We start from the raw sequence: 27,381 nt of genomic DNA, 5'->3' as shown, positions 1-27,381 counted from the left end.
TCCTGCTACTTTAGGAAGCACCAGGTACTTTTTAGGCCCAGGTAGCTAGCAAACTTGAGCTGGAGATGCATGGTTCTTTCTGAAATAAACACCACAACACTGAAGTCAACCTGGCTGCAGATTTGATTGCCTGATCCAAACTGGCTCCTTTGAACTCTAAGCCTCTTGCTTGCAGGAGATTCATGTATAACTTGTTAACAAAATACACTCAGCACAGCAGCACAAGCTCCTTAGACTGAGAATTCTAAGAATACTTATCAGATTTCTGCAATTTTGATCTGGCAACAAAGCATAATGTAAGGAAGTATATGCTTCCAAGCAAATCTTGTTTGTATTCATTCAAATAGGCAAATGAGCAAAACATGCATCCCCATAGTCTGGAAATGGCCCATGTACAGCCAGAGGGATGAGTCTGGCACGAGACTCCTAAAAAAGCACTGTTCGCACACTCAAGTCCAAACCCAGACATGTCACCTGTCCTCATAATCCTTCAAGTCAATATGGTTTGTCCAACGCTTCAGTTAAAAAAGAGCCTGTCCTTTAATAGGTAACTATTTTATGCTCATCGCTGTGGAGTTAAAGCCTTACAGCACTGTTCTGTAAATACCGTGAGGATTAGCTCGATGTTTTAAAGGCAGAAGAGATGCACGTATGGGATGTGTGGAAACAACCCTTTCCAGAAGGAAGCCTGCAGATACTAGTAGACATCTTTCAGACCTCCCAGGAACCAGAAACCAGGAAGCAGGTAGATGTATTGCAATTGCATGAAGAAATCTTACTCTTTCAAAGACGGCTTAAGCTCCTTTCCCCAGCTGAACGTTGCGTTTGCTACACTGATGGCATGGCCTGTATGATGGAAACACAACAATAGAGAAGGCAGAAAACATATTACACAGAGTAGTACGGCTGAGAGACCGGTAGACAGAGGAATCTTTATTTATGGGTGTTTCATGTACACTGTAGTTCCCTTTTCTACTGGCATGGGAAGCAGAGTCTCATGACTGGGTCACAAGACAGGCTTGTTCAGAATGAAAATAACTGATGGCAGCTTAAGCTATAGACTGTGAGCTTACAGACCTATGGAGCTGAAAAGCTGTCCTGCTTCACCCTGCCTCGGTGTGGCTGGTCCCAGCATTTGCTGCTCAGAATCCCTGGGCAACTGTTAGCACAACTTAACTTAAGAAACCACTTTCAAGTCAGTAGGAGACCACTGCACGCTGTTGACTTTGACCTATCAGATTAAATTTGCCTCTGTGCAGCTTTTCGCTTGCCACACTAACAGGTTACAGATCCACAGGTTTTCTTCACCTCCTGGTGGGGTGGTGTATAACAGTAATCGCATGACAGCCTCACGGCCGTCCCTGCTCCCCCTCTGTCTACAGCATCACACACGAGAGGGGTTTCAAACCACCGTATCACCAAAGTGCATTACATGAGAAAACCCATGGTTTTTTTTGAGACCGCCCGGTTTGCTCATTCATTTTGGGATACTGTTTCCAACAGGAAAAAAATCAAAACTGTTTATCATCTTCCCGAGCATTTGTGCAGTGCAAAAGGTTTGAGCAGGTCTTGCTGTCCCTAGTCAGTGGATGCACTTCATTATTCAATGCTGTTAGTGTCCGATACATTGCAGGTGCAAACTCAGGCCCAATCACTCAGCTCGAAGCTCAAAAATATAGCCAGAACCTTTTGTAATTTCCACATAGCCTGAACAACGAACACATACTTTACAAAGCAGCAGTGTTTTTTTTTTTAAACCGAGATTATTATTTTCTTTTTGTTTTTTTCCCTAACTCAACCAGTCCAAAACAAATACAAGATGTTTGTTGTATTAGCACAGTTCGAAAAATACTGATGTCTTTACCTGGTGCGATCACTTGTGTTTCCACGCAATTTGGATCAAGCTCATCATGACTCAGGAACTGCTGAATTCTCTTTAGGGAAACGCTTGTCTAAGAAAAGAGTGTGGCATTATTTTATCATTCTTTTAATGGGAACTTAATGCTCTTTTTGCAGAAGAAGAAAGCATGCAGAATGGCTTAAGCTTTCACCCCGTGAGCTTCCTGAACAGTGACTCATTCTTTCCCTGCAATCGGTCTTATGCTGAAATTCAGGCTTTTAACTGTGAAATTTCTCAGGCCAAGCTGAGTTCATCTGAGTGAAGCAAAATTCACACAGACAAGCTTACTCAGAAGATGTCAGGCTTTCCAATACAGGGCAGCAGTAGATAAAGGATATTAGAAAGATAAAGAACAGGGAGATGCAAGGGATCTCTGCATTCTAGAAACCAGGGGCATCTGGGGTTTCTTTTGTTCAAGTGGCCCAAAACGACTGATGCACCAGAGCCTCCTTACTTGCGCAACGTTGCTAATGACTTGTGGAAGCATATTGAGGGGAAACTTTAAGATGTTAAACAAGGAGAGGGAGACAAAAGCCTTTTCTGCATCCAGGATATTCTTCTCATCCACCGAGACATACACAGCAAATGTCGTCAACGCTACCTGAAAGCCAGAAAGTGAGTTTACTGTAAGACATATGTAATATTTTGACATTTTGAAAATCAGTCAAGCCTGATAGGCATCTTTGAAATAAAAGTAGCAACAACAAAACTGGGCAAATTCTCTAGTTGTGACCTTTTCAACATGCTTTACAAATGACAAGTCATATGAACAAGTTGATACAAAAAAGGGCACACAGAATAAAATAACTTTCAGATGACTAATGGCTACATTTAGTTGAACTAGGAGGCTCAGGAGGTGAACTACAGAACTTGGGTAAATAAAAGAGAAGCGGTTATCTGGCTGTGGTTTGGCTGCATTTCCAACTCTACCCAACCAAATTTTCCCATTGTAAACTGCGGGCTAAGTAAACAAGACTTACTGATTAGTAGGAAAGGGAGCAAAATCCAAGTTATTTGCTGGTTCGCTGTATGACAGGGACCAGCCACTGTGGAGGGACTATCCTATGCAGTAAACTAACGGGGAGTGGGAACGGGAATGCGTATGTAAGGAAGTGCATTAACTTTAGGGAAACATGAAAAAGGCTGGATCTTGAGGCTGTTAAGAATATTTCTGCAGGTTTGGGCCTTTGATCTCAAGAACAGTTGGCTAGGCATATTTTTGACAAAACACTTATCTGAATGTTTTTATTCACCAAAACCCTTTCTGCAAAGGAGATCACGGTGCAATGAAGTTGAAAATAGAGGGAAAAAGAAAATTGATGAAAATGTATTTCAGAATTGGCAAGGTATCATCTGGGCTTTATTTTTTACATTAAATCAATCTTTTTTTAGGTTGTAGAATAATTTATCAACTCCCTCTCCCACTAAAACAGGCAGAGCACTGTAACACGAAGGTAGAAATGAGAGCTCAAGACAGACGTTGTCCTGACTGACTCAACTAAAATTTTTTTTGCTATTCACAAATATCTCTGAGGTTTCAAATTCTAGTTTCAATTTGTTATGGGAAGTGCTTTGAAGTGGTTGGAAATTCTCCCACGACAGCTATTCCCAGCTTCCACTGGCAGGATTTATCAAGAAATACTTTAATACCGATTAACAAAAAGGCTCTAGAGACGGGGAACCTTGCTTCAAAGCATGTGAATACATTTAAAAAAAAAAAAAATGTATTTACATTGTATTCCTACGTACATTTAGCAAGCAGAAAGCCTCATGCTTCAAGGATGTATTTGTAGAGCTTAGGAAGTCATGCAAATTCAATTTACCAGGAACGGTGCGCTGATCCATGCAAAGGTGGACAAAGAATTGAGATAGGCAGATTTTTTCAAAACTCGCAGCTCATTCTTTCGTATCTCCAACACTTTTTCTGAAAACGATGGTTCCCAAGCATACAGCTTCAGCACCTTTATGCCACCCAGAATCTCATTCATTAATTTAATGCGGGAGTCTTTATATCGCATTTGTTCCACCTAGGTTATTAGAAAACACAGGAGACAGAGTGTCACAGGAATGACTAGAAGAGAGCTTTCGACACGTCTCACAGCTGTCGTGGTCCTTGGGCTATTTCTAAAGAGGACGCGAAAGGTAATTAAAGTAAGCCAGAGTGTTATCAGTGAGCTTACTGTGCAAGTCTATTCCTCCAAAGAAACCAGAAATCAAAGAAAATGGCTGAAAAGCAGAGTCTAAAAGCTTTCAGCTCATCCTCACTGTTAGGGGTTACATTTTCAAAACCACCTTAAAGGAAGATTCAGGCACTTCACAAACACTACCCTGCTTCTTCCCTTGATTTCTTCTGATTTTTTTTCCTGATAGGCATAGCTGTATTTCTTAGGGCATCCCTTGAAAATTGTTGCCTCTAGGGTTTGTTCGTGGGTTTTTTTTGTTTGTTTTGTGGTTTGTTTTTTTTTTTTTGGCTATACATTAGAATACAGTGCTTCATTCAGTTACTTTAAAAAAAAAAAATCCCTGCTTAGCTGTATAGACAAAATGAGAGACTGCATTCACACACCCCCTCCAAGTGATGCAGCTCTGAGCATCTTATAATGGGCAAGAGATAAAAAGAATGTTAATACTAGCATGTCAGCATCCAAGAGATTTCAAGGGAAGTCTGGATGCCTCTTTAGGGCACGTAATAACACCACTCTGTTACTACGGCTGTGCTTAAATGTCATTATTTATACTCGTTTTCCAACTCCTACCTTTTTTACATCAACAGCTGACTTTTTTTTTTTTAAATCTTCCAAACAGTCACTGACAGGTTGCACAGCACAAGCCACTTATTAGCTTTTTCTATCACAAAGCCAGAGGGCACTATTATATTGGGTTTTTGTCAGCCTTCCTTGACTAGAGACGTCTAAGACTACAAAGAATGGAATAAAGGATCCTTTTACCTTAGATGATAATTCAGATTTAGCCCAGCTCAGTAGCAGTGAAAGCCAACACTGGCTATTAGCAAAAAACCCAAGCTGCCAGGTTTCAGTTTCCATCTCTGAAAACAGTCATTCACAGCTTAAGAAACAGCATTTATTTGCCCTTTCTCTTAGACACTCCTAAAGAAGCCACCAGGTGAAGGGATATGGAGACGAAGAAACTTCTTGCTAATTCCAGAAGCTGCTGCAGCAGTAGGAAGAGCCACTGACTTGAAGCCACACCTTTCCCTTAAATAGCATTCAATTCACTACAGGAAACCTATCTGAGAGGATACAGTTATGAAATATATCAGTACAATCTTACTCATGAGTAAATTGGTGCAAATGGCAGCTCTTTATTGGCCAAGACAACCGCTGATGCCTTCGTTTCTCACAGCACAGCTATGATAATGTCACCTTCTCTGCCGGTACCTTACCTGGAACGCTCTGGTTTTCATTGCTATTGCAGAGTTGAATGGGATAAGTAAAACCATCACGGCAACTCCTGCCAGCACAGAAGGCCCTAAAGTCTTGATTGAAAGAAAAAAGGTAAGTAGTTGTTGTACCCAAGTGCTCCTGTTCCCTATGTGAGCATCAAAACAACAATAGGTTATGGAAACAGAAATGAACGTTTTACATAGACCAGTTGAACCCCTTGCAGTGACGTGTTCCGATTCTGCAGAACAGCTTTGAGGAGGAGACAGAAAAATATGAGAGCATCCAACCTGAATTATTATTATTATGATTATTATTGTTATGCTAGTATTGGTGAGAGCAGAGAGCTTTGTGATTTACCTGTAAGTGGTTCCCAGCGGGAGGGGAAAGTAAGTTTGAACTAACACAAATACAGAGCTATTGAGCAAATGTAGGAAGGGAACAAACAGGCCACACAGAAGGCCTTTTTCCATCGACTCCTCTCTTACCTAGGGAACTGTAATTACTGAATTAACCGAGTACCCCCAGTGTGAGTCAAAGCACGCAAACTGCTAACTACCAGAGTTCAGCTTGCCAGCAGAGCAGTAACTCATAAAGCTGCTGCAACTTAATGGCTTTTCAACTCTAAATCAATATGGTTCTGTTGGTGCTACTGTTTTATGCAGTAAAACAGATTGATTGCATAGAAACGTTTTAAGGATGAAAGCCAGTGCTCAAACTGAACCTGGAATAAACCAGAAACAACTTTGCTGTAGCAAAGGAAAAAATACAGTTATTCCAGGTGAGATTTGTTTCATGTTGACTTGCACAAAGCTTCTTTATATGGCGTGATATGATCTGATACTATCTTTACACATGGCTTACATTTTCTGCGTCCGGTTTTTTTTTTGTTTGGTTTGGTTTTTAAACCGTTTCCTCTCGTTTGTATCAACTACTGGGAACACTGTGATGAGTCCGAGACTGATCCTATCAAAGCATGCTGGGGACAGAGGAGACATAAAGGCTATCTTTTGCTTCAAACGCCTTACCTGGCCTACCAGCTGAACAAAATAATTAAGAGACTAATTGATCATGTACACCAGTACAAGCTATTTTACTGCAAGGCAGAACAATGAGTTTCTAAAAAAGCGGTGGTGGGTCAAATTAACAAAGAAAATAAGCAGCTTGCACATCTTCTAGATCAATTCTGAAAAAAAATGTGACAACGTCTGTACCTGCCAGAGGAAATACAAAGCTAGAAATATCTGGAGTGGTGCAGACCACAACATGTTCAGGAAAGTCATCAGGTCCATGAAACGCTGGGCATCCACTGACATCAAGTTGACGATTTCTCCGACAGTAGACGAGCGCTTCGCAGAGTTTGTGATGACTAAGGACTGAGAAATTAGAGAGATTCAGCAGATTCACAATCTTGGTACATATGGAGAAACGCAGAGAAGAAATTCTCAATTATTAGCAATGTGCTTCTCCAATAAGAATAAAATAATTCACACCTACATCAACTCCTGATCTCCAAAGAACAAGACTTCATGAAATGGTTTGCCTGTGAGCACCTCTGTCTCAAGCAGTACGCAGCATTCTGAAGAAAACCTAGCTGCACCTAATCAACTCAGCACAAACATGCTATTCTCCTGGGTCCCTTTTCCGGAGATTTAAAATGAACCAATATTTGCCTGTGATATGTCTGGTGACCTACCAGTACACCCCCATTAAGTTGCTGATCACTAGAAAATGCTGTAGAGTATGACAGAGGTACTCCTAAAAACTCACCAAAAAACCAATTTTGTATTTTCCAGGAGGCTATTCTTCTCCAATATGCCCGCTCCTCCCTGAGCGTTTGAGAACTGAGGCCACTTGCTTGGCTATACACTGGTGTTCCAGCCCATGAAATGCTTCCAGCCTTACCTTTCGGTATATGACTCCAGTGATCCCAGTTCTCAGCCTCATCCCAGTAACAAAGCAGTACTGGAAATGCTGATGAAGTATGAGTGTCTGCAGCACAGCACAGACAAACATCAAAGCGGCAATCAAAAATCCCCACCAGGCCGGGGCATCTTTGTTCTTAATGAAGCCGATTAATATGCTGTTTTTCAGAAGATTGGGGAAGGAAAAGGAAAAAAAAAAAGAAAAATAAAAAACATGCAGCAAGTTTAATGGGACATAACACAGCTTCTCTCAACTATGGCATGCTGCCACATCCTCTCTCTAACCACAGATGGTAAACAGCTCTCCAGGATGCAAGCTGAGTTACGGTTTCGGTCAAACAACATTGCAAGGATACAACAGCAAAACCTTAGGCTTTGCCAGTGAGAGAGCCCATTTGCAAATGAGCCTGTAGAAAATGAGATATGACGAGAAACTCCAGGTCTCCCCCGAGATCCAGAGTTTAAACACATGGCTCACTGTCTGAGCTCTTTTAGGCAGCCCCCCCAGGGCAAGAGGTGAATGATAGGACACAGTAGGACAGTGTAGTAAAGCAGGCGAAACCAGCTTCTTACCCAAATCCTTTTTAGGCAGCCCGAGTGCTTCTGCCTGGGGTGTTTTCCCACAAAAAAAAAAAGTTAGATTAAAACACATCCTCCTGGATGGCTGCATAAAGAGATTTTCACTCCTACCTTTTTGGTAAAAAGGTACTACCATTAAACTGGCTATATCGTCTTTTATTAACAAGCCATTGCTTACTACACACAGCTGCTCTCCCTGTGAGAGCTGCACGCTGCCATGTAGCAAACAAGCAGAACAAACCATGGCAATGTCCAGTGTTCTCAAAAATCACAGCTGTGGTATCAGCCTACTGACCAGAGCACTGAATTGTCAAAATACAGGAGGAACAGAGATCTGACTCTGTGGTTCAAATAACCAGCAGGGGGAAAGTGCACCTGGAAACTACAAATCAGGCCCCAAAGCCTTGCGTTAGAAGCATGAGGTTGCTACATTTCTTTCTTCCAGGCCAGAGAGATCTTCCATCTGCACTGCACCAGTCATTCACGCTGTAAGTGGACAGCTTCAGGAAAACCTCTCCCTCGTAGTCCCAGCATGGCATTCAGCAGTCTTTCAAGTAACATAAAACTGTCTTATGTGCAGCCTGCCAGACAGCCATGGCTTCTTCATTTTCTCTTACCACTAGCAGTGCATTTTTCTAGACTGCAGGATTTTAGACTTGAGAAGAAATTCCCCATCATACGCTTTGAGATATCACTGACAACATATCCAGGAATTTATGCAAATTTGAGAAATTCCCAAAATAGATTATACTTAATGTGCTCTCAGAAAGAAGCCAGCTGCCTCCTCTTCACTAAGGACTCTGGAAGAAGATGGACTACAAGCTATTGGAAGTCACCATACTGGGTCGGACCCTCTTTTTAGCATGTTTCTGGGTATGTCACAAACGACCCACAGAACAACATGATCTCAGAACGCAGCTCCACACTGCATTATTTTAAGAGACACTCATATAGGAGCAGGGCCCTCTCTTCTCCTCTTCCCCACACCCACCTGCGGCCTCCATCCAAACCCCATTCCTCTCTCATGCATTGACAGGACTATGTGCTTTTCCACTGATTTGGAAATAAAAAAATAATTGTTTGATATAAATGCTGGTGTCTCCACTGTTACTTTTATCCTAGTTAATGATTATCTGGTGAAAGTTCTCACCTTAAAAATAATATTAACAGCAAAAAAAAATGTGGGCATCATGCAAATTCCTTTATGGATCGGGCTGAGCCACTGGTCCCTCTGGAGATGGGAGGCACAGGTGTTCCTCATACAAGGAGAGTTTGAGGACATACCACTTTTGTCAAGATCTCTCTCTTTTATTTTTTTTTAATAGAACCATAATTTTCTTTCACATAGAAATTTACTGCAACTGTGCCTCACACATTCTCATTGCTGTGCACAACTGAGAACGCAAGAACTCATCTAAATGCTCCAAAACCTCTCCCAGATGACACTGGCATGGCCAAAGCACCACATACTTGAGCATCACGCTTCATTTTTATATCAAGTCACCCCGCAGCTGCGGCCACCACCAACACGTGTGGGTATCAGATGTACAGAGACCACTGGATCCAGCAAGCAGCGCTTCACTTTGATTTCACAAATAATCCTTTAGGAATGGGGAAGAATTGCTTTGGACTGCTGCACGGAGCAACAGGTAATTTGTAATTCAAAGCTGTCTATTGGCGATGGACGATTTATGAATCTTGCATTTCACTGAAGCTCAGCCAATTTACAGCTTAGTCCACAATAAAGAACTTCTTTATTTCATAAAGAAATGGCATTTCAGTGGGAAGGTGGGGGAGCATACATATGCAGCACTGTGAGGGAAACTAGCTATGCATTTCAAAAATAAATGCTCCGTGCCAAAGCCAAGCCTCCATAGGGGTTGCACATAGAAACTACTCGCGCAGTAAACCAACCTTAACAACTGAGGGTTGATGAAAGAAAGCAGGTCTTGTATCAGCTTGAAGAAGGAGCCAATTAAGAAGTATGGCCCAAAGGTCCTCAACAGAGCTTTGAGAAAGGAAGGCTGTCTATTGTGCTTCTTGTCTCTGATCAAAACTTCTGCTTCCTCTGGACCGTCACCAACATGATTCAGCACATGGTTAGATTTCTTCACGTATGTCACATCTTCTTTCCTAGGGAAATGAAACAAGCAATTAGAGACAACTGACAACGAGAACGTCACCGCTCTATGGGTACAGCACTGCAGTAACACATACAAGTCTGCTCCTTTCTTTCCTTTGCCACTGATCAACAGGAAGACTTTCAACAAGATCTAGATATGCTCAGGGATAGGCCACTCTTGTGTAACGAGTGTTCTTTGGTTTTTCTGCAGTACTTAGGAGGTATACTCCATAGGCCAGAAAATCAGTCACGGTGGGATGAGAACGTGGCCCAAAGGAGGAGGAGATGAAGGCTTGACTTCCTTTGGCAGAGGGCAGGGTTGACCGTGAACCTCCAATTTCTTGTAAATGAATCCTCTAACAGTTGCTGTTTACATACCACAAAAGGCACCCTCACCTAGTCAATCCAAGACTATATTTGTTATTCAATTAGTAGTTGTACTAAGCCTTTAGCCTTATCTGTCCGGGGTGGACAGGCATTGAATCACAAGGTAAGAGAGGAAGCCGGCACAGTCCTCTCAAAATAGTGTTTTGCATTCCTGGAAACCTGAAAGAGGACAAGCTGCAGCACCTCCAAAGCTGAGCCGCAGCTGTCCAACGTTCTTCCAGGACAGAAACTTTGGGTTTAGGTGCCTTCATTTTACTTGGATGACAATTTAAGCTTTTAAACCCTGTTTGGCTGTATCCATTCTTTACTTTCTGCCCCTCTTTCTCCATCTGCAAAATAAGCCAACAGAAGAGACCTCTTCTGCAAAACCCTTTGAGCCTGACTGATGAAAAACAGACCCAACAGGGCCGTGCTGCTCTCCAGGGCTCTAGGTGGGTTTTCTAGAAGCACCTCTGGGTTTTAGGTGCCTGACTTCTGTTGTCCATCAATAAAGAGGGGGTGCTGTGGGAAATTATTTGCTCCATGAGTTGTTCTCAAAGAGCAGCCTGGCAGCTCTTCTACCAGCAAATACCAAATTGCTGTTGTTTCTTTGGGGCTATGGGACCTAGAGAACAATTTCCTGAATGTCAGCCAGGAAGGTTAAGTCCAGGTGGAGCAGGGAGAAGGAAATTAGTCTGGGGCACATAAGCCATATAAGAGGGGACAGATGGAAAAGAGACCCCAGAAACAGTGAAGACTTACAAAAAGGCATTTGAAAAATAACTTGTAAGTACTACCAAGTGAGGTTGGATTTATGATTCTTCATAAAGAGTGTGCACATTTTTTGGAGCTGCCTGGCTGCAGAGTTGAATAATTCCAACAGCCTGTGAGCGTTCAAAATGATCACCATAGCTAACAGCCCACAGGTAGAAACTTGTTCACATCCCTTCAAACAAAGGCATGTGCAAATCCCAATTTCTTCACAATAAAGTTTGAGGGCAGGGGTAGAACCTAAACCAGACAATCTTTTTTTCCCCCCAGCAAGAACAAACAGCTTGTCTTTGTCCTTCCAGATCAAACCCAGAGAGTTTATGAGCAAAGCCTTATTTTTCTGGCAACCAGGCTGTTAAACTCATTCAAGGATTTGAAGAAACAAGACTACTTGCCCCTGGCTTTGTGCTATTAAAAATGTTTATTACGGTGAGCTAACAGCAACGCAATAGCTCACTCACAGCAAAAAATCCCACAGGGAGAAAATTCACGACTGCTGTTTACTACAGGTAGCAAGATGAGGTCAGGTTTTCAGCAATGTGTGGGACAGCTCACGCCCAGGTTTTTATCAAAGCAAAAAGCATGTGCCTGGTTTCCATTATTTATAGCAGGGCAGATAATAGATGCTGATTATCTCATGGGAAACACACAACTTTCTCAATGGTGACGACGCAGCCCTGCATCTTCAATTTGTCTTCATAAGCATAGTCTCTAAAATCAGAAGGTAGCTAAAAATGAGGCGAAATAGATTCCAGCTCTCTTCTCCATCCAGCACAGCTCTACATTTCTCAGAAGCAACTGCACTTATCAGCAAAGTGAGCGAGTAAAGACTTCAGCCATGCATGCAAAGAGAGCAAAGCAAAGGAAAAATACTCTTTGTGTGCTATATTCTCTATAATAACGACTTAAATCCAGGCCGATCTCTCCTGTAACTTGTTAGTAGTAAATTAATTATTAGCAATTATTTAACCATAATTGACAAGACAGCTGTGGAGCAAAATGTGAAAAAGGTTTTGCAGGTTTAAGAACAACAGAAGTGTGATATTCGTTACCATAAAATAAGTTTAAAGGTTTAGCTATGCCAGAGTTGCAACTGATTAAGTTTTTTAAAATAAATTACTACTATGTACACTGCAAATATTTTCCACGCCACTTTCAACACATGTACAACTTGACACAGCATTTTCAACGTCATAAAATCTTGCTCAGAGCAGACTTAATAAAAAGAGTTTAAAATATATATTTACAACAGCTCCCAAGCAACTACCACTAATGTTATTTGAGATGAAGTAATTGAAAACACCTACTTATAATTGAGGAATAAGCAGAGCCACGAAGATTTTAGAGTGATGTGAAACTCCAATCTGGAGTACAGTGATTTGCTTTGTTATTGCTCTTTTCCCCACCTTAGAATCATTAATTGAGTTGCCACAAAATTCTACCTGAGCTAAATACATGCCAGAATTTATGGTTAAATTCATTGCCAACTGGCCCCAGTTTGTATGAATAATTTCCAAAACGCAATGAATCCCATGACAAAACTCCAGGCACGGTTTCTGGTTTCCTAGCAAAAGTTTTCCTGGACCCTAGGCACTTCTGCAGAACGGCTGTGCTCTTACTATATAAAAGCCTGGGGGAGTAAGATTTATGTCTGTGCGAAAAGACCAGAACCCAGACAATGCACGTTATTCCACACCATAAAAACAGAGACATTAAGAAAACAAAAAAAGCCCAAACTAAAACCACAACGCACATACACACAGAGCACTAGTGGACAAGCTGCTGGTGTTAGTGCTGGAAACCTTTCAAATTTTAGCTGTGAAGTGGAACTCTCCACATCATATTTAGCCTTGCCAAGAACCTTACAACTTTCTCCTAATATTAATCACATAACAGGGTCTTTCCAATTCGGCAAGGATATGCACAGAGCAGAGGAAAGCCTCCACATGGAGCAGAAATCTCCACAATGAAAGGAAATGGAAGTGCAGGCCTCCTCCTTATGGACATTTTTCATTTGAAACACGCTATTATCACATTTGTTTGGAGACATTTTGGACACTAACCAGTGGGAGAAGGAAACACAGTTGCACAATAGATCATTTCTTAAGATTAGATTAGGTCCGAACATGCAATAAAAAGGATATCCTCTCTGCATGGCTCATCCCATTTCCATCAAAGACTATGAGAATTTTGCTGCTAGCTTTCTAGGCAGCAGGAGTAGGGTCTCAGCTCTTAAAGTGGGATATCTCTTCCCCTCCTGCCTTTCACACGTTTTGAGTTTCATATCTTTACTGCTCAGAAGTGAAGAGTTGCTCACTCCTAAGAGCCTTAAGGCTAAAAATAGCATCAGGCAAAAAACCTCATGATGGGGATGATGAGGAATTCCTTTTGGTTTGTGGTGCCTAGAAGTTGTGCTCTAACATGCCTAGGAGGGATGCAGTTCTGGGGTTAGACATCTACCAGCCCAGTGATGAAGGCTGTTCATTTTCTACAGTCCAACCAACTCAGTCCCTTCTGCTTACGCATCTTCAGCCCTTCTCCACAGGGCAAACAGCACCACCTGCCCATCAGATTAATCTCCGTTTGCGGACTTGTTCGCATACTTACTGTTTGCACTCTGCTTTTTCTCTGTCCCACTCTTTACTTAGTTGTTGCACAATAATTTTTGAAGTATCGTCTTCATTCAGTGACCACAGATCTTTCTCTTCGAGGGGCCGTTTGTACCCAAGAATTGCCATGCTGCACATATGGAGAAAAGCAGTCCAATTCAGTTTGGCTAATAGTACTTAAAGCATTGCTAATGACTCTGGGACTATGAAGCTAACAGAAGCAAGAAGATACATCTCCACAGAAAGGGTAATAATTATACCTCCACCTCCCTTTGTTCCTTATATTGATGACTGCGGTTAAGGAAAGGACATTATGTAGTTTTGATTACATGTATTTTACTGAAAACATCACTTCAGGAAAAAAGGACAACAAAAACCAACTACCAGCAGCATTTGAATGAAACTGTGGTGTTAAATGAAAACAGTGAAGCTTTAGACGTTAAAATAACTAAGTCTATCTGGAACAACTGTCAGAGGTGAACAAAATGCAAAAGTGAAGCTCATGTACGTTAAAGGAGAATCAGATTTCTCTGAAAACTACAGTTCCTCAACTGTAAGAGGAATTCTGTCAAGGCATACAAGCACCTAGTTGCCAAGAATCTCAATGCAGAAGCTGAACATTCAGAACTCTGCAAGTTTAGAAAGATCTCACTCTCTTACTAAAAAGAGCTTTACAGGGTTGTTGCCAGGACAATAAAGTTACATGGATGGAAGAATGAAGATCTCAACACATTCAACCACTATGGAAAAACTGGGTCTTAACAGGACCTTTGACAGCTGTTCCACTTCATTATCATGGAGTAGCAGTAAGGCCAATCTCATATTTGCATCTTGAATCCACATGCCTTTTGACAGCAGTATCAGTTGGTGGTAATCATTTGTATGTGTAGCCCAGTTTACTTTCCCCCTTGCCCAGAAAATGTCCTTATAAAAAAGCATTCACCCATGAACCTCAACAGGAAATAAAATGCATCCTCGGATGGGTGAAAGGTTGCCACAACTAATCCTGTGGAACACGGTCTTACATGTTGGTTTAGGTTATAGTCCAGCACCCAGAAAGTACAGCCAGGACACACGCCCTGCTATTCATACCACAGTTGTTGCCACTGCTCTTTAGTGAAGAAGCCTGGGCAGCATGACCACTCGGAAAGCTGCTTCTAAAAAGTCAAATGCAAAAGTGCTGACAATGCTGTGGATGAAAGAGCGTCCAACATCCACAACTTACAGAGGAAAAACCTCTGCATTTCTAACTCTTACAACACACGTCGCAAGTAGAGTTTGGGGTTGTCAGCTGTCCAGCAGCTTGAAAAAGAGAAGCTTACCTTGTAAACCACCAAAATGTCAATCTTGACAGGAAGCCTGAAGTTAACTCCGGACATGGATTCTATAGTAAAGTTATAGGGGGGGGGGACAGGACACCACAATAAATACAGCAAGACATTTACTATTACTTTAATAAGACAACAGTCTCTTTTGATCAGTTTTGGTATATTATATGGTATATTACACGTATGTACTTATGTCCTAACGAGACATAAAATTGATTTCTTTCATTTCCCATGTCATGCAGAACTATCTCTAAAAACTGCTTCATATACTGCCTTAAAAATCACACTTCTATAAAGTGAAATGTCATTCTATAGTTTCTGAAATGTTAATTTTAAGAAATGAACTCAACTCTCAGCATGGCTCAAACATAAATCCAATTATAGAGACCATTTTATGAATTGGAGAAGAAATTGAGCCTGTGACACCACTAATATCTTCTATTATTAATGTTTTTCCATATCTAATCTCAACACATATAGAACTCGTGTATTAAGACAACCCTTATAGACATTAGCTAACTCTAAATGAATGTTAAGCAGGTAGACCACCATCTCCACAAGAGCTGCTCTTGAAATAATTAATATTACACTTCAGGTTTATAAATGTAATTTAAACTGCCGCAAAGCAGCAAGTAGGAGAGCTGCTTTCACTACATAGCTTCCAGGCATCACCGATGGCATGTGTAATGGAAAAAGGCTTCAAACCCCAATATTACTCTACATATCCAGTGTTTCATAGGGGAGTCACTAACTACTGCAATCTCAATGACAATCCAAAGCTGTTTTCAATGACAAGTATTCTCAGTGGAACTCTCAAAACATGATATAGTCTGTAAAATGCAAATAAAGCAAAGTAAAAATACTTACAGGATCTGTATTAATAGGGGAGAAAAATGGAGGCTTTTCTTTAAAACACGAAAGGATCAACTCAATGATTATCAAAGCAAAGTAGATGTAAAACGTGGTAAACCTGAACCTTTCATTTACATGGCCCTGGAGGGAAAAAGAAACACAGTAAATGATTGTTTTAATCGTACTTCCCAGCCCCCCCAACACACTCTCTCACTTTTTCACAGCTTCTTTGGCAAGTCCTTTCTTCCTCTACAGCTGAATACCGCAAAGTAGTTGCTAGCAGGAACTAGCTTACAACAGCGTCCACATACTCTGTAAAGTGCCTAGGAACATGCTTATCTCCAAGCTTTTCATTAAATTATGTCAAGTTCAAAATGCTTATACATCTTTCACAGCATACAGACACTCTCTGGAATCAGGGCTACATGACATCCCTTAAAATTACCTCCAGGGGTTCTTGCAAGATCATGTCTTAAGCATAGGAATTGTCAACCCAGATCAGAGAACATCCACTTACTTTAATATCTTGTCACTGACAAGCAGTCAGTGTTAAATACTTTCAGAAGAAGCTGCAAAAAAACCCACTACATTGCATAACAACAGTTCCATCTGCTCTAGAGATATTTCCTTTCCTACTCGTAAGTCTGCAGTTGACTTAAAACTTCTTGCTGTGAGGGTATGTCTCTTATACAGCTCCTTCATACCCTAATGTTGTGAATGCTCTCATTGTTCACTTAAAATATTTAAGCCTTAAGTGCAAAAGAAAGAATATTTGGTCCTTGGCAGCTGCAAGAACAGGAAAAACATCACCCATACCCGTTCTAAGGCTCTGCACCCATAATTTTAAGTTGATTAAGGATTCAAACATTGGTAGTCCAATATTTGTACTTATTCACCACTACTACAGTTTTTAAATTGACTTTAAGCGGTGTTTGAAAGGATCTCACCGGGACTGCAGCTATTTTCTGAAGAAGTTCTGCACAGACTGTCATTTCAGGTTTAATTCAATCTCTGCTGGAGTATTTACAACAGGCTGAGATAGCAAAATACTTGCTAAAAGGATAATGCTGCTAATAGTTAGAAAAAAGTAAGTATAAGAAAAAAGAAAATACCGAAGAGAATCAACACTGATTTCACTGAGAAGAAGCAATCACCTTAATGTTTTTCAAGTACTCATTTTCACTCCTAGCCTTTGATGATCTAATCACTGAAGCAATCTGCTTTGCCCTACTTGGTGAAATTTGTTTCTGTGGAAAACATAACAACTTTCTTACTGTGGGAGAACCTGCTATGTTTTCAAACACGAATCATTACAGCCCAGGTTTCTTTTGTCTCCCTCCAACTTTCTGCCCTCTATTTACAGCCACAGTTGGAGTCAAAATGCTGTCCTCAGCACATCAGGCACTGACAGAAGAAAGCCTATGGAGCTGTATAATGTAGATAAGCTGCCTAAGCAAAAAAGGAACTTTACATATTAAAATGAGTCATCTCCAATTACTACCCATCGGTACTTAAGCATGGAAGGGGAAGGGGGCTGCAAAAGGGAAAAGGGAAGGGAAAAAAACCAAAGTCTCTTCTAGTATATAGACAGTGTGGGTACAGCCCTCGCATGTCTATCAGGTTTCCAGTATAGCCTTGGGCTAAGCAAAATCTGCTTTTTGGCATTGCATGAGAAATCCCAGTTCCCTTCCAGTTACACAAGTCTGAGTCAAGGCAACAGAACCAAACTTCTCTTTCTCTCTGGCAAAAGCTGGGCTCAGATCTGACTCCAGACTCACTGATCCACTCCCTTCACAGAGATGTTAATGCTACATTTCCTGTTCTCCAAGCACTAACAAGGATGGCATGTTACCTGTGCCGTTGTAGTCATGATCTTAGACCGGAAAGGCCCCACGGCGCAGAGCACAGACAAAAACCAGAAGATAATGAGCACTCCAGAGGACTGAACTCCTCTCAGCCTTTCACATTGAATAAGCAATGTAGCTAACAGCTGTAAAAGTAAATACAGGAACACGTGAACACAATCCCGTCCCGCTGCTCCCCTTATTCACGCTCTCAGTTGGCAGCTATTACAGTCATCATCGACACAGGACCTCTCTGAAATAAGGCCCCATTATAACTTCACAGAAGTCAACGGCAAAACCTCCTCTATCTAAGGAAAGCAGCAAATAACTTTGTGAAATTATTTGTTTTTACTGTTTTCAAAGCCTCATCTCCAGAATTCAATTTTTAGACCAGACTTTGTACCTAGGGCTAGGCACAATTAAATATTAGCTACAAACATTTTTTAAAAATGTAAGAGCTGTCACTTCCCCAGTCCAGATGGACAATCATGACTTATCTAGAAAACAAGATTTTAAAAAAAAAAAAATCTAATCAAGGGAATTAAAAACTTAATGGGCAAATTTTACTGCTTCATTTTTAATTCAACAGCCACAAGCCTGTTTGTCATCCTAGGCAAAGCAAACTTTGTTTCTATTTAATGGAGGAACAGCCACCAGATAAGAGACACAGTTTTACAAAGTCCAATACAATGTTGAACAATGCACAAGCTGTGCTTTATCACATCTCCCCATTTAGGAGAAGTCATACCCAAATTCTCTCCACACCTGGCTCACAAGCCTGGAGAAATAGATGAGAGCAAGGTGGGAGAGAGAACAACCTCTCCATTATAAAGATTTTAATTTACATAGCTGAATCTACACGAGAGAGATATTTGTAACTGCTGCCTTTTCAGTAAGCCAAATTTGCTTCAGTAATACAAGTACTGATAATTCAGTTAAAAGAGTACAGGATGAAGCAACGAATGCAAAGGAACCCTTCCCCCCTTCATCTGTCTAAGAAAGAGCTATTCTTATTGATCCCAACAAACAGAAACAGCTACGAACCATGGTGATGCCAACGATCAATGGAGTTACAAAATAGACTGGTGGAGGCGTTCTGTTTTGCAGGAGCTCATGGAAAGAGTAGAAGAGATCTGCCCAGCTCACGCACCACAGCAGGACACCGAACAGCTGAAAGCAGTCAAACAGAAACAGCATTTGGTAAACTCATCTCCAGGGGCAGTCAGAGGGCTGGCAAACCCCTTACGATGTGCAGATCCCAGCAAGACAAAGCTGTGCAAATGGAACACCACTGCTGTGTCCATCAGCTGCTACGGAACTGTCCCACTGCACTTGCACCAAGGACCTCCTCTCATCTGCTTTCCGAGGGATTTGCAAACACAACCAGTAGAAAGACTAACATATTTACCTGTTTTTTTTCCCCCCATACTATTCAGTTTTGATTGGAAACACAGGCAGCATCCAGATTAAAGGCAGACGCTTTTCTCCAGGAATAACCCCAGTTCTTTCACGGCCTATGGAAAATCACTTGCCCGCTTTCCTTAGACCTAGTCGTTTACAAGCCAGAGGCGCTGTGACACCAGCCATCTCTTAAGCACAAGATGCAGATGAAGTCACACAGCTATTGGGCAGGAAGAGTAGCTTGAAAAAATACCTTCTTGTGCTTACTTTCATGAGATTAATTTCTCACTAGACCTACCTTAAGGTCTTTCTTTTGCAGCTTTCAGTGGTTTAAGGCTTAAGTAAGGGTGAAGCAGCACATTTTTGCCTCAACAAAGGGTTGAACTCTCTTCTGCAGGGCAATCATCTCCTCTCTACCCTGAAAGGTGGGCTTGCAGAATGGATTTTCTTTCAGATGAGCTATTCTTTGGTATCCTTCCTCAGAAATCTGTATGTACGCTGTTGTTTCCTATTAGCACGTTCTTCAGTCCCCCATAAATCAGAGGAATTTTCATTTAAACCCTAATGCAGCACTTGCTTGGACACTGAACAAATGCTTACAGACTCAAAACTGCACATTACTTGTGGAGCACTACAAAGAGATCTTACCGTCTTGAACCTGCTCAACATGGAAAGCACAATGTACCCTCTTTTGTTGTGCTTTAGGTAGAGAAGATACAAGGGCAATGCACTCCACAGATAAATGCTAGGGATCCACGCTAGGATGGTATTCTGGAAACACGGTGTCAGGTCTGGATTATCAGTGTGTATCGAAAGATTTGAATCCTGGAAAAAAAGATGAGACATTTATTAATAGAGAGGTGGAAGCACTGCCAATTGCAACATCTGCTTGAAGAAGTTCTATCCAAATTCTGCTGGATTTAGCCAATGGCTTCAGTAAAAGCTTTCCAAAAATACCTTTCCCAACTACTTGTGGTTAATCTGCTATAGCAAAAGAGCTAAGTACAGTTTTAAATACTGGGCAAAACCTAGAAAGACAGACTTCTGCCCTTCTGCATCTCAGAGCTGGACATACATTTTGTAGCAGACGAACCCCTTGTGTTTTGTGTCTTTGCTAAGGCTTAGTTTCAGGTGCTGATACCACAGCATTCCTCAAGCATTCCCAGCCTGGAGCACAACTGCTAACCAAAGCTCTCGAGGCAAAATGCTCAACTTGAGAACTCAATCCAGCAACAATGTCCAGCACTGGAGAAAATGATCAGGTTTAGATCAACCACATGCTGACCTGGGAATACCCCCTCCATTTATGACTAAAATTTTGTCCTTCTTACCCATATGCCGCCAAGTATAATTACTTGTGTACTGGTTTTGGCTGGGAGAGAGTTAATTTTCTTCCTAGTAGCTGGTACCGTGCTGTGTTTTGGATTTACGTGCTGTGTTTTGGATTTAGGATGAGAGCAATGTTGATAAGACACTGACGTTTTAGCTGTTGGTAAGTAGTGCTTACACTAGTGAAGGACTCTTCAGCTTCCCACACTCTGCCGGGTGCACAGGGAGCTGGGAGGGGGCACAGCCGGGACAGCTGGTCCCAACTGGCCAAAGGGATATTCCATACCATATGACATCATGCCCAGTATATAAACTGGGGGGAGTTGGCCGGGGGGCAGCAATCGCTGCTCAGGGACAGGCTGGGCATCGGTATGTGGGTGGTTGCATCACTTGGTTTCCTTGGGTTTTGTTCCCCTCTCTCTTGTTGTTTTACTTTTCATACTATTATTATCACCATCATTTTAATTATTAAACTGTTCTTATCTCAATCCATGAGTTTTCTTACTTTTGCTCTTCAGATTCTGCCCCCATCCCACCGCAGGGTGGGAGGGTGAGCGAGCGGCTCTGTGGTGCTCGGTTGACGACTGGCGTGAAACCATGACATTTCCCTATTCTAAACAAAGGTAAAAGGAATGTATTGTACTTGGAGGTAGGAATATGGGTTTTCTTGCAAATATTGTAAGCAGTGCTAGCCATCTGTGACCTTGGACACCACAATTCACATATGCAACTTGTACCTAAGGATTTGAATACACCACGTGCGTTACACAAGTTCAAATTAAAATAGAAGTTTCAGTACAGTGAAGGGGAAATGGGTTTTAATCAAACCTACTGGAAATTCACAACTTGCATTTCACCATCTGAGGTGTCATCTTACATGTGGTAGATAAATACTTACTTGCAGGAAATGTAAAATTACTTTGTTGTACTATCATTAACAAGCAGATGATAAAACTAAGATATCTGAGCTTCAAATATGCCTTATCTCTGCACTAGAATCATTTACTTGTACCTAATTATTTTTGGGTATGAGCTCTCAGTAGAAATATGTTTCAGTTAAGCTCAGCCACTTCTCCCCACCCCTTGTAAATGATTGACTGACTAGTCTGAATAGGAATTCTTCATAAGAATTTCTAGTCCTGCTTTTGTTTACCAAGAGAAGAGAAGCCGAATGCTGAAAGTGATGGTTGATTTTAGGCAAACCAAAGAGCCACAATTTGCTGACAGTCTTGCAATTTTGGTGACGATCTGTCAGAAGGGACACGCATGACTGCATCGCTCCACAAACACACGAAAGAGCTCCTAAGTGTGATGAAAATACAAAGCCTTGGCAGGTTGCAGGATGGTTTGGCTGAACTGTGACAAGTCTGTCACTCAGTGCTTCAGCTTTGGCACGAGTGAAACCTCTGGCAGCGGTGAAGGGTGGCACAAATCCATTAGCTGCGTGTCTGAACTGTACCCATTTAATGCCGCAGTTAGTGCCGCTCCAGCTGAGAAATGGCTCATCTGGACGCACGAAAACACCCAGCGTGGGCCAGGGGAATAAACACATTCCCATTTACCTAAACAGGTTTGTCCAGACCTAAGGGAGACTTCAGCCACAAATCAAAAACACTGGGGCAATTACACTGCAATTCAAACTCAAGATCAAAACCAACCAAAACTCCAGCCTCACATTCAAGCTATTTCTGTGTTTTTCTCCAGCAAGCAGGTCTCTGGCACCAGAAAGGAAGATAGCGTCTAAGAGCACCCATTTTTGGCTCATCATCAAAACATTTCAGCATCTTTAACGTGATAAGCTCCCCTTGCAGCAACCCTGCTTGGGGCAGGAGATGCCCTCTGGAAGTTTGGAGATGAAGAGCTCGTTAGTTCCAAAGCAGGAGTTTATCTACTATCATTTATTCAACAAAATACTAATTTCCTCTTTAAATTACATGTGGTTTAGCAATGTCTTGAGCATGTTTGCAATTGTGCTCCTTTTGCTTGCTGGAAAAAAACTCCTGGAAAAGGAAACCTGAGGAATAATAGCAATAACTGGGCACAGAATAAAACAAAGATTCTGTTTAAGGGAAAAGTTATTGGGGGGGGGGGAGGGAGGGGGGGGAGTCTTAATTTAAACCTTTCCTGTAAGACCAAAATGTTCAGAAATGGCTTTCTGTCTGACAGCAGCCTAGAAACTGCCCCAGATGTCCATTAACTTCGGACAGAACACAAGCTGACTATTGTATCCAAGACACAGACTGTATGGCTGCCAAGCCATTTAAAGGTTTTCATTAACTCTTATTTAAACAAGACAAAGGACTTGCATTTCTGAATGTATAAATACAGCTGGCCAGAAAACAAAAATTCTGTCCTAAAAAAACATGTAAGATTTCAAGATTTGGTTGAATTATTCCTGAGAATAAAAGTGGAACCTTTCCAAAATTACGTGAAAGTACAAGAAATGGCACCGTGGCACCCACCCAGTGACCAACAAGAGCCTACTACCGCCATGGCACATGGAAAATGGGGATGTGGGCTGAAGGAACAACCTCCATCCAAGGTGACAGACCTGACTACTGGCTATCTTGGCAATGTTTCCCAGGTCCAACTCCATCCTGGACCAGATATACTAGCTTTCCTGGAACAGATCTGCTTCTGTAAAAAGCTTCCCTTTCAACAAATTGGTGTTTTCTGAGAGGAGACTCTTTCCATCCTTGACTACAATGAGAGGGGTTCCTATTAGAAGATACTACTTAAATGTTTTAGGTATTGTGTAATTCCATGCAAATTACTTGCTGTCCCTAAGACCGGACCACACTGGACTAATGCTGCTATGCCATGTGCCAGGGACTCTGCTGGGAATTATTATTACCAAATTATGAATTATTAATAATTATGAATGGTTGTTTTTATTATTATTAAATCCGGGAGTCTGAAAGTTGCGTTTCTTATCATATTTCCTACCAAGCTGGATCTGTTTTCACGGAGCTGGCAGTTCTGCTTTCTGGCTTTATAAATCACCACACTGACAGCATATATTCCAACATCCACTCCAATCCTAAACAACTCATTTTGAGCCAGACTGTAACACAGAGTCTCAACCCTATCTACCCTGACCAAGCCAACATTGTTAAATATTGCTAAATACCCTTCAATTCAGCAGTAAAGTTATGAAACGCCACCCTTGAGAACAAACACAAGAAGCAACAGCTGGAGGGACACACCAGCTCTTTGACTCCTATCTTTAAGGCTCCTGCTTTAATCTGGCTTTGACTTTCCATATTCTGAACTCTGTCCTGGAAAGCAGAGCAAGTTTAAATGCTTCTTGTGTCCTATTCTGACTGAGAATGAAAATACCCACCTCGGGCTGTCTGGGTTTGAGGGTTTTCTTTGGACATGCTACTGAAAGAGGTCTAACACGCTGACGTTGGATAGCGGACACATTCCTTGGCTCACAGCTCTGTGCTGTCCTGAGAGCCGCTCACCTTCCTCCGTGTATCACAGCTGTCTCAGGGTCCCCTTCAATGAAAGCCCACTGAAAACACTCTGCAGACAGCTGGGCAACCCATCAACAGGGACCTCGCAACGGGAAATACTCAGCAGCAGATGTTGGGAAACACACTTTCTCTAAGAAACACATCCCAGGGAAATTGTAACAGCCAGTGTGTCCAACTCGGCTAACTCGCTTCCCCACAAGCAAGTCTTAAGGGCAGTAACCTGTGACCTCTTCCTAATCCAGATGCCCACTGTGCTCCGTGGCTCCTCCAGAGTGCCGAGAGCCCTGTGGCAACTGTCTGTAAGCAGCAGCGCTTCCTTGATGCAGTGTCATGGATCAGCTTGGAGGCTCTGCTGGTGAGATACAGCATTGCAGAAACACCAGCCCACTGTACCGAACTCCCTGGGCACACAATTTTCCTTAATCCTGTAATAATACTTAAATGCAATGGCAGCGTCCATGGGAAAAGAGATTAGAGACTTTTTACAGCTTCGCAGCAGACAGGAGAACCCCTGGAGTCTAAAACTTACAAATTGGTGGGCCTTTCTGTTGATCAGTTAAGAATATCATTGACATTGTCCCCTGCAGGAGCGTTCAGTCATACCCATCACTCCAGTCGCAGTCTTTGGATAAACATGACCCTTCTATTAAGGGCCATCTGTGCCGTAAGACTTATATTTAGATGTGCAGTTTTAAATACATGATCTTCATTTACGGGAAAGTATTCAACAGGGGAAGCTCAGAGCAACACTCAATCTGCTCTAATACTTAATACTTTCTATTATACTTTCCCCTCTGGAAAAGAACACTGCTATTGAGAAGGCCATCCTTGAAATTGATAATACCTTTAAAGGAAATAAAAGTTCAGTAAAACATATCTTGCGTTTCTTGCACATCATCCTTTACAGCTTTCAAAGAAAAGGGGGAACAAACAGAAAGCCTAAAGCTAGGCTGAAAAACAGCAACAGGGAAATTCCTTCCTGCCCCTTACCCAAACCCCAAGCATGTTGTCAATAGAGCCTGCTGAGAAAGGCCAGCTGGGGTTGTGGTCTTGGGTTTAAGTCTAAACCAACTCCTACTCCACTGCAAAAGCTCAAAAGAAAAGTACCTCACACTGGCTTTACCCAGCATACAGCTGATGCTGCAGTAACACTCCTCACGCAGCCAGCAACGGAAAGCTTCCAAACCCGAGGGAAGACTAACAATATCTTTTATAGTCTCAAGCTCCATTGAAAGGATAAATTAATACATCGTTTCCCCCTAAGTTTCTATAGTGCAAAAAGAATCTGGAAAAGCACAGGAAACAAATTCATTCCTTATCTGCTAGGAAGGTGAAGGCCATTGTGTTGACGTCATTCACACTCTACACAAGGTTAAAACATGCCATATCGCTGATTCTGTGTCAGTTATCACTAGCTGGCACATTATTTAAGACTAAAAATCAAATTGGAAAGCTGACTGGGAAGGTACACATGAGGCGTAAAAGACAGGGAGGAGAATAACTGAAAATAACACCACTTCCCTGCAGTGAATAAACATAGAAATGGTATCTCTTGTAGAAGAAACTGTTAGTGAGAACATAAATGCAGAGGAGAATCTTCCTGCCCTTCTTTTACCCCTAGCTCTGGTAAATACCCTGCCAGCATGTTTCATTTTCACAGCCTGGCAAAAAAAAAAAAAAGTAACAAAAAAAAAAAAGATGTTCTTCTCTTGGCTCTACCACACTGGCTCCTCCCAAGAACGAGGATAGCTCTGCAGTGGCTCTGAACCACACCACCAAAAACTATCAGGGCTCAGTCTTTGCTACAGCACAGGCTTCATCTCAGCCTCCCCATGTCTCACCTCCCACTTTTAGCTGTTGTCAACCTTCTCTGCTTGGTCTCTGTTGGTAAACTATTTCGGGCAAACCCTAATAATAATTTTAGAACATAAATGGAAACAAGCAGTCTGCTCCAGGCCTCCAGAAGGCTTCCAGTTTCAAATGGCCTTTTCAGAGCAAGCTCACCTTATGCACAGAAGTAGTAACATGCTTCATTAATCCATGGTGACTGCTGCACGACTCAATTCCTTCGCACGATTACATGAGCAACACTCCCCACCCTCCTCCTTAAGGCAGGGCAAAAGATAACAGCATTCTCCACTGTTTGTAACCTATATAAGCTAGTTTATGGTTGTGGAGTAACTAGTCACAGGTTTTTGCTTGAGCTGAAGTTTCATGGTACAAATGGTACCAACCATGCAATGCACTTGGGAACTGTGGGCCAGACATCAGAAAAAAACAAACCAATTTAAAAAAAAAATCAAATCAATGTACAGGCTTAGTGACAGATGTTACACAAAACAGTAAGTTTTGCTCTCCTCTTCTTCTTTTTGTTTTTGAGTTTTAAGAGTAGAAGTTCAGAGCTTCTCTGCTGTTATGAACAAAAATGAGGCAGGATGAAAAAAGGTAGATTCATGCTCTGCCACGGTCACACAGCCCAAGGAACTGGGTCTTTCAGGAAAGCATTTGTAGCTTAAGAGATAGTAAACAGGAACCTTCTGCATCTAAGACAACATATACCTAAAGTAAAAGTAAAAGTAAAATCCATCTACTTCAACATTTAGTAGCAGTCAGTCACCTTGCTTGGACAGAGGGACATTTACCGACCTGCAGAAGGGAAGGCTGAGTGCAGCCACAGAGGTATGAATGCTCATGAATCAAAAGCAGGACTGAGAGGAAAAGGGAACAGGTCTTTCAGCAGAAGAAAGTCCCCGACTGTCTTTTAGAACTGATCTAAGCTATATTCTGTTGTAGAGAAAACTCTAACTGCATCAAAGGCCTTTCCTATGGCCTTGTGCAAGTACAAATAAAGGTGTGGGTTGCTGTATTTCAGCCCGGTGTGATGGTGCGGGAGGAATATCCTTAATTTGAGCCATCCCAACTCCTTTCAGTTGAAAGGAACAGGCTAAATCCAAGGATCATCGTGAATGTAGCTCAATTAAGAAGTAGGAACAGCTGAAACAGCTGCAAACGAGATGGCCCCGGCTTTATTTTCTCCCCTTCCCACCCTGATACCTCCGTTTTAAGCCAGCCCATCCGGTTGGGCTGCTGTACAGTTATAATAAAAGGGATTTTCACCAAAAAATTGTCATCAGTGCCGCTCTGACACTCCGCCTGCCTAGTGGGAGCTGGAACCAACAAATTGACTGCAGCGATAATGAGCTTTCAGAGTCTGGTCAAGGCTGTCTTTAACATGACGGCAGCGTGGGAGTTTGGTGGGGCAGCATACAAAGGTGACGCGCCATCTCAAGCGTCCGAGGTTGGTCACACTCTTCAGCTGCAGGGATGCTCATTAGGGGAGCACCAAGAAGTCAAATGCAGCAGCAGGCTAGAGGGCAAGACAGGCTCGGCGTGCTAATGAGCTCTAATGCCAAGATTAAGCCTGGTTTATCACTCACACAACTGACCTAAGCTCACCTGTCACAGACAAGCGTTA

The 27,381-nt window shown here is 42.0% G+C and overlaps 1 protein-coding gene across 3 annotated transcripts in view; it reads right to left on the bottom strand.

Annotated features, from left to right (window-relative positions):
• ABCC3 (ATP binding cassette subfamily C member 3) overlaps positions 1-27,381 on the bottom strand; it is a 49,878-nt gene that overhangs the window by 14,727 nt on the left and 7,770 nt on the right. For all 3 annotated transcript variants that reach the window (XR_012663434.1, XR_012663435.1, XM_075111634.1), the window contains exons 2-15: positions 19,747-19,923; positions 18,742-18,867; positions 17,706-17,843; positions 15,869-15,994; positions 14,996-15,057; positions 13,672-13,803; positions 9,720-9,938; positions 7,207-7,384; positions 6,516-6,677; positions 5,304-5,396; positions 3,724-3,927; positions 2,355-2,501; positions 1,865-1,952; positions 780-846 (exon numbers count right to left, since the gene is read on the bottom strand). Coding sequence is in view for 1 of the 3 variants with exons in the window: in XM_075111634.1 (XP_074967735.1) it covers positions 780-846; positions 1,865-1,952; positions 2,355-2,501; positions 3,724-3,927; positions 5,304-5,396; positions 6,516-6,677; positions 7,207-7,384; positions 9,720-9,938; positions 13,672-13,803; positions 14,996-15,057; positions 15,869-15,994; positions 17,706-17,843; positions 18,742-18,867; positions 19,747-19,923 (1,919 nt within the window). In the remaining 2 variants the exon portion in view is untranslated. The remainder of the gene's footprint in view (positions 1-779; positions 847-1,864; positions 1,953-2,354; positions 2,502-3,723; positions 3,928-5,303; positions 5,397-6,515; positions 6,678-7,206; positions 7,385-9,719; positions 9,939-13,671; positions 13,804-14,995; positions 15,058-15,868; positions 15,995-17,705; positions 17,844-18,741; positions 18,868-19,746; positions 19,924-27,381) is intronic.

This window comes from Phalacrocorax aristotelis, chromosome 16, assembly GCF_949628215.1.
Source record: "Phalacrocorax aristotelis chromosome 16, bGulAri2.1, whole genome shotgun sequence".
Classification (NCBI taxonomy): domain Eukaryota; kingdom Metazoa; phylum Chordata; class Aves; order Suliformes; family Phalacrocoracidae; genus Phalacrocorax; species Phalacrocorax aristotelis.
Note: the sequence above shows the minus strand (reverse complement) of the source record. Positions and strands in the feature narration are given on the sequence as shown.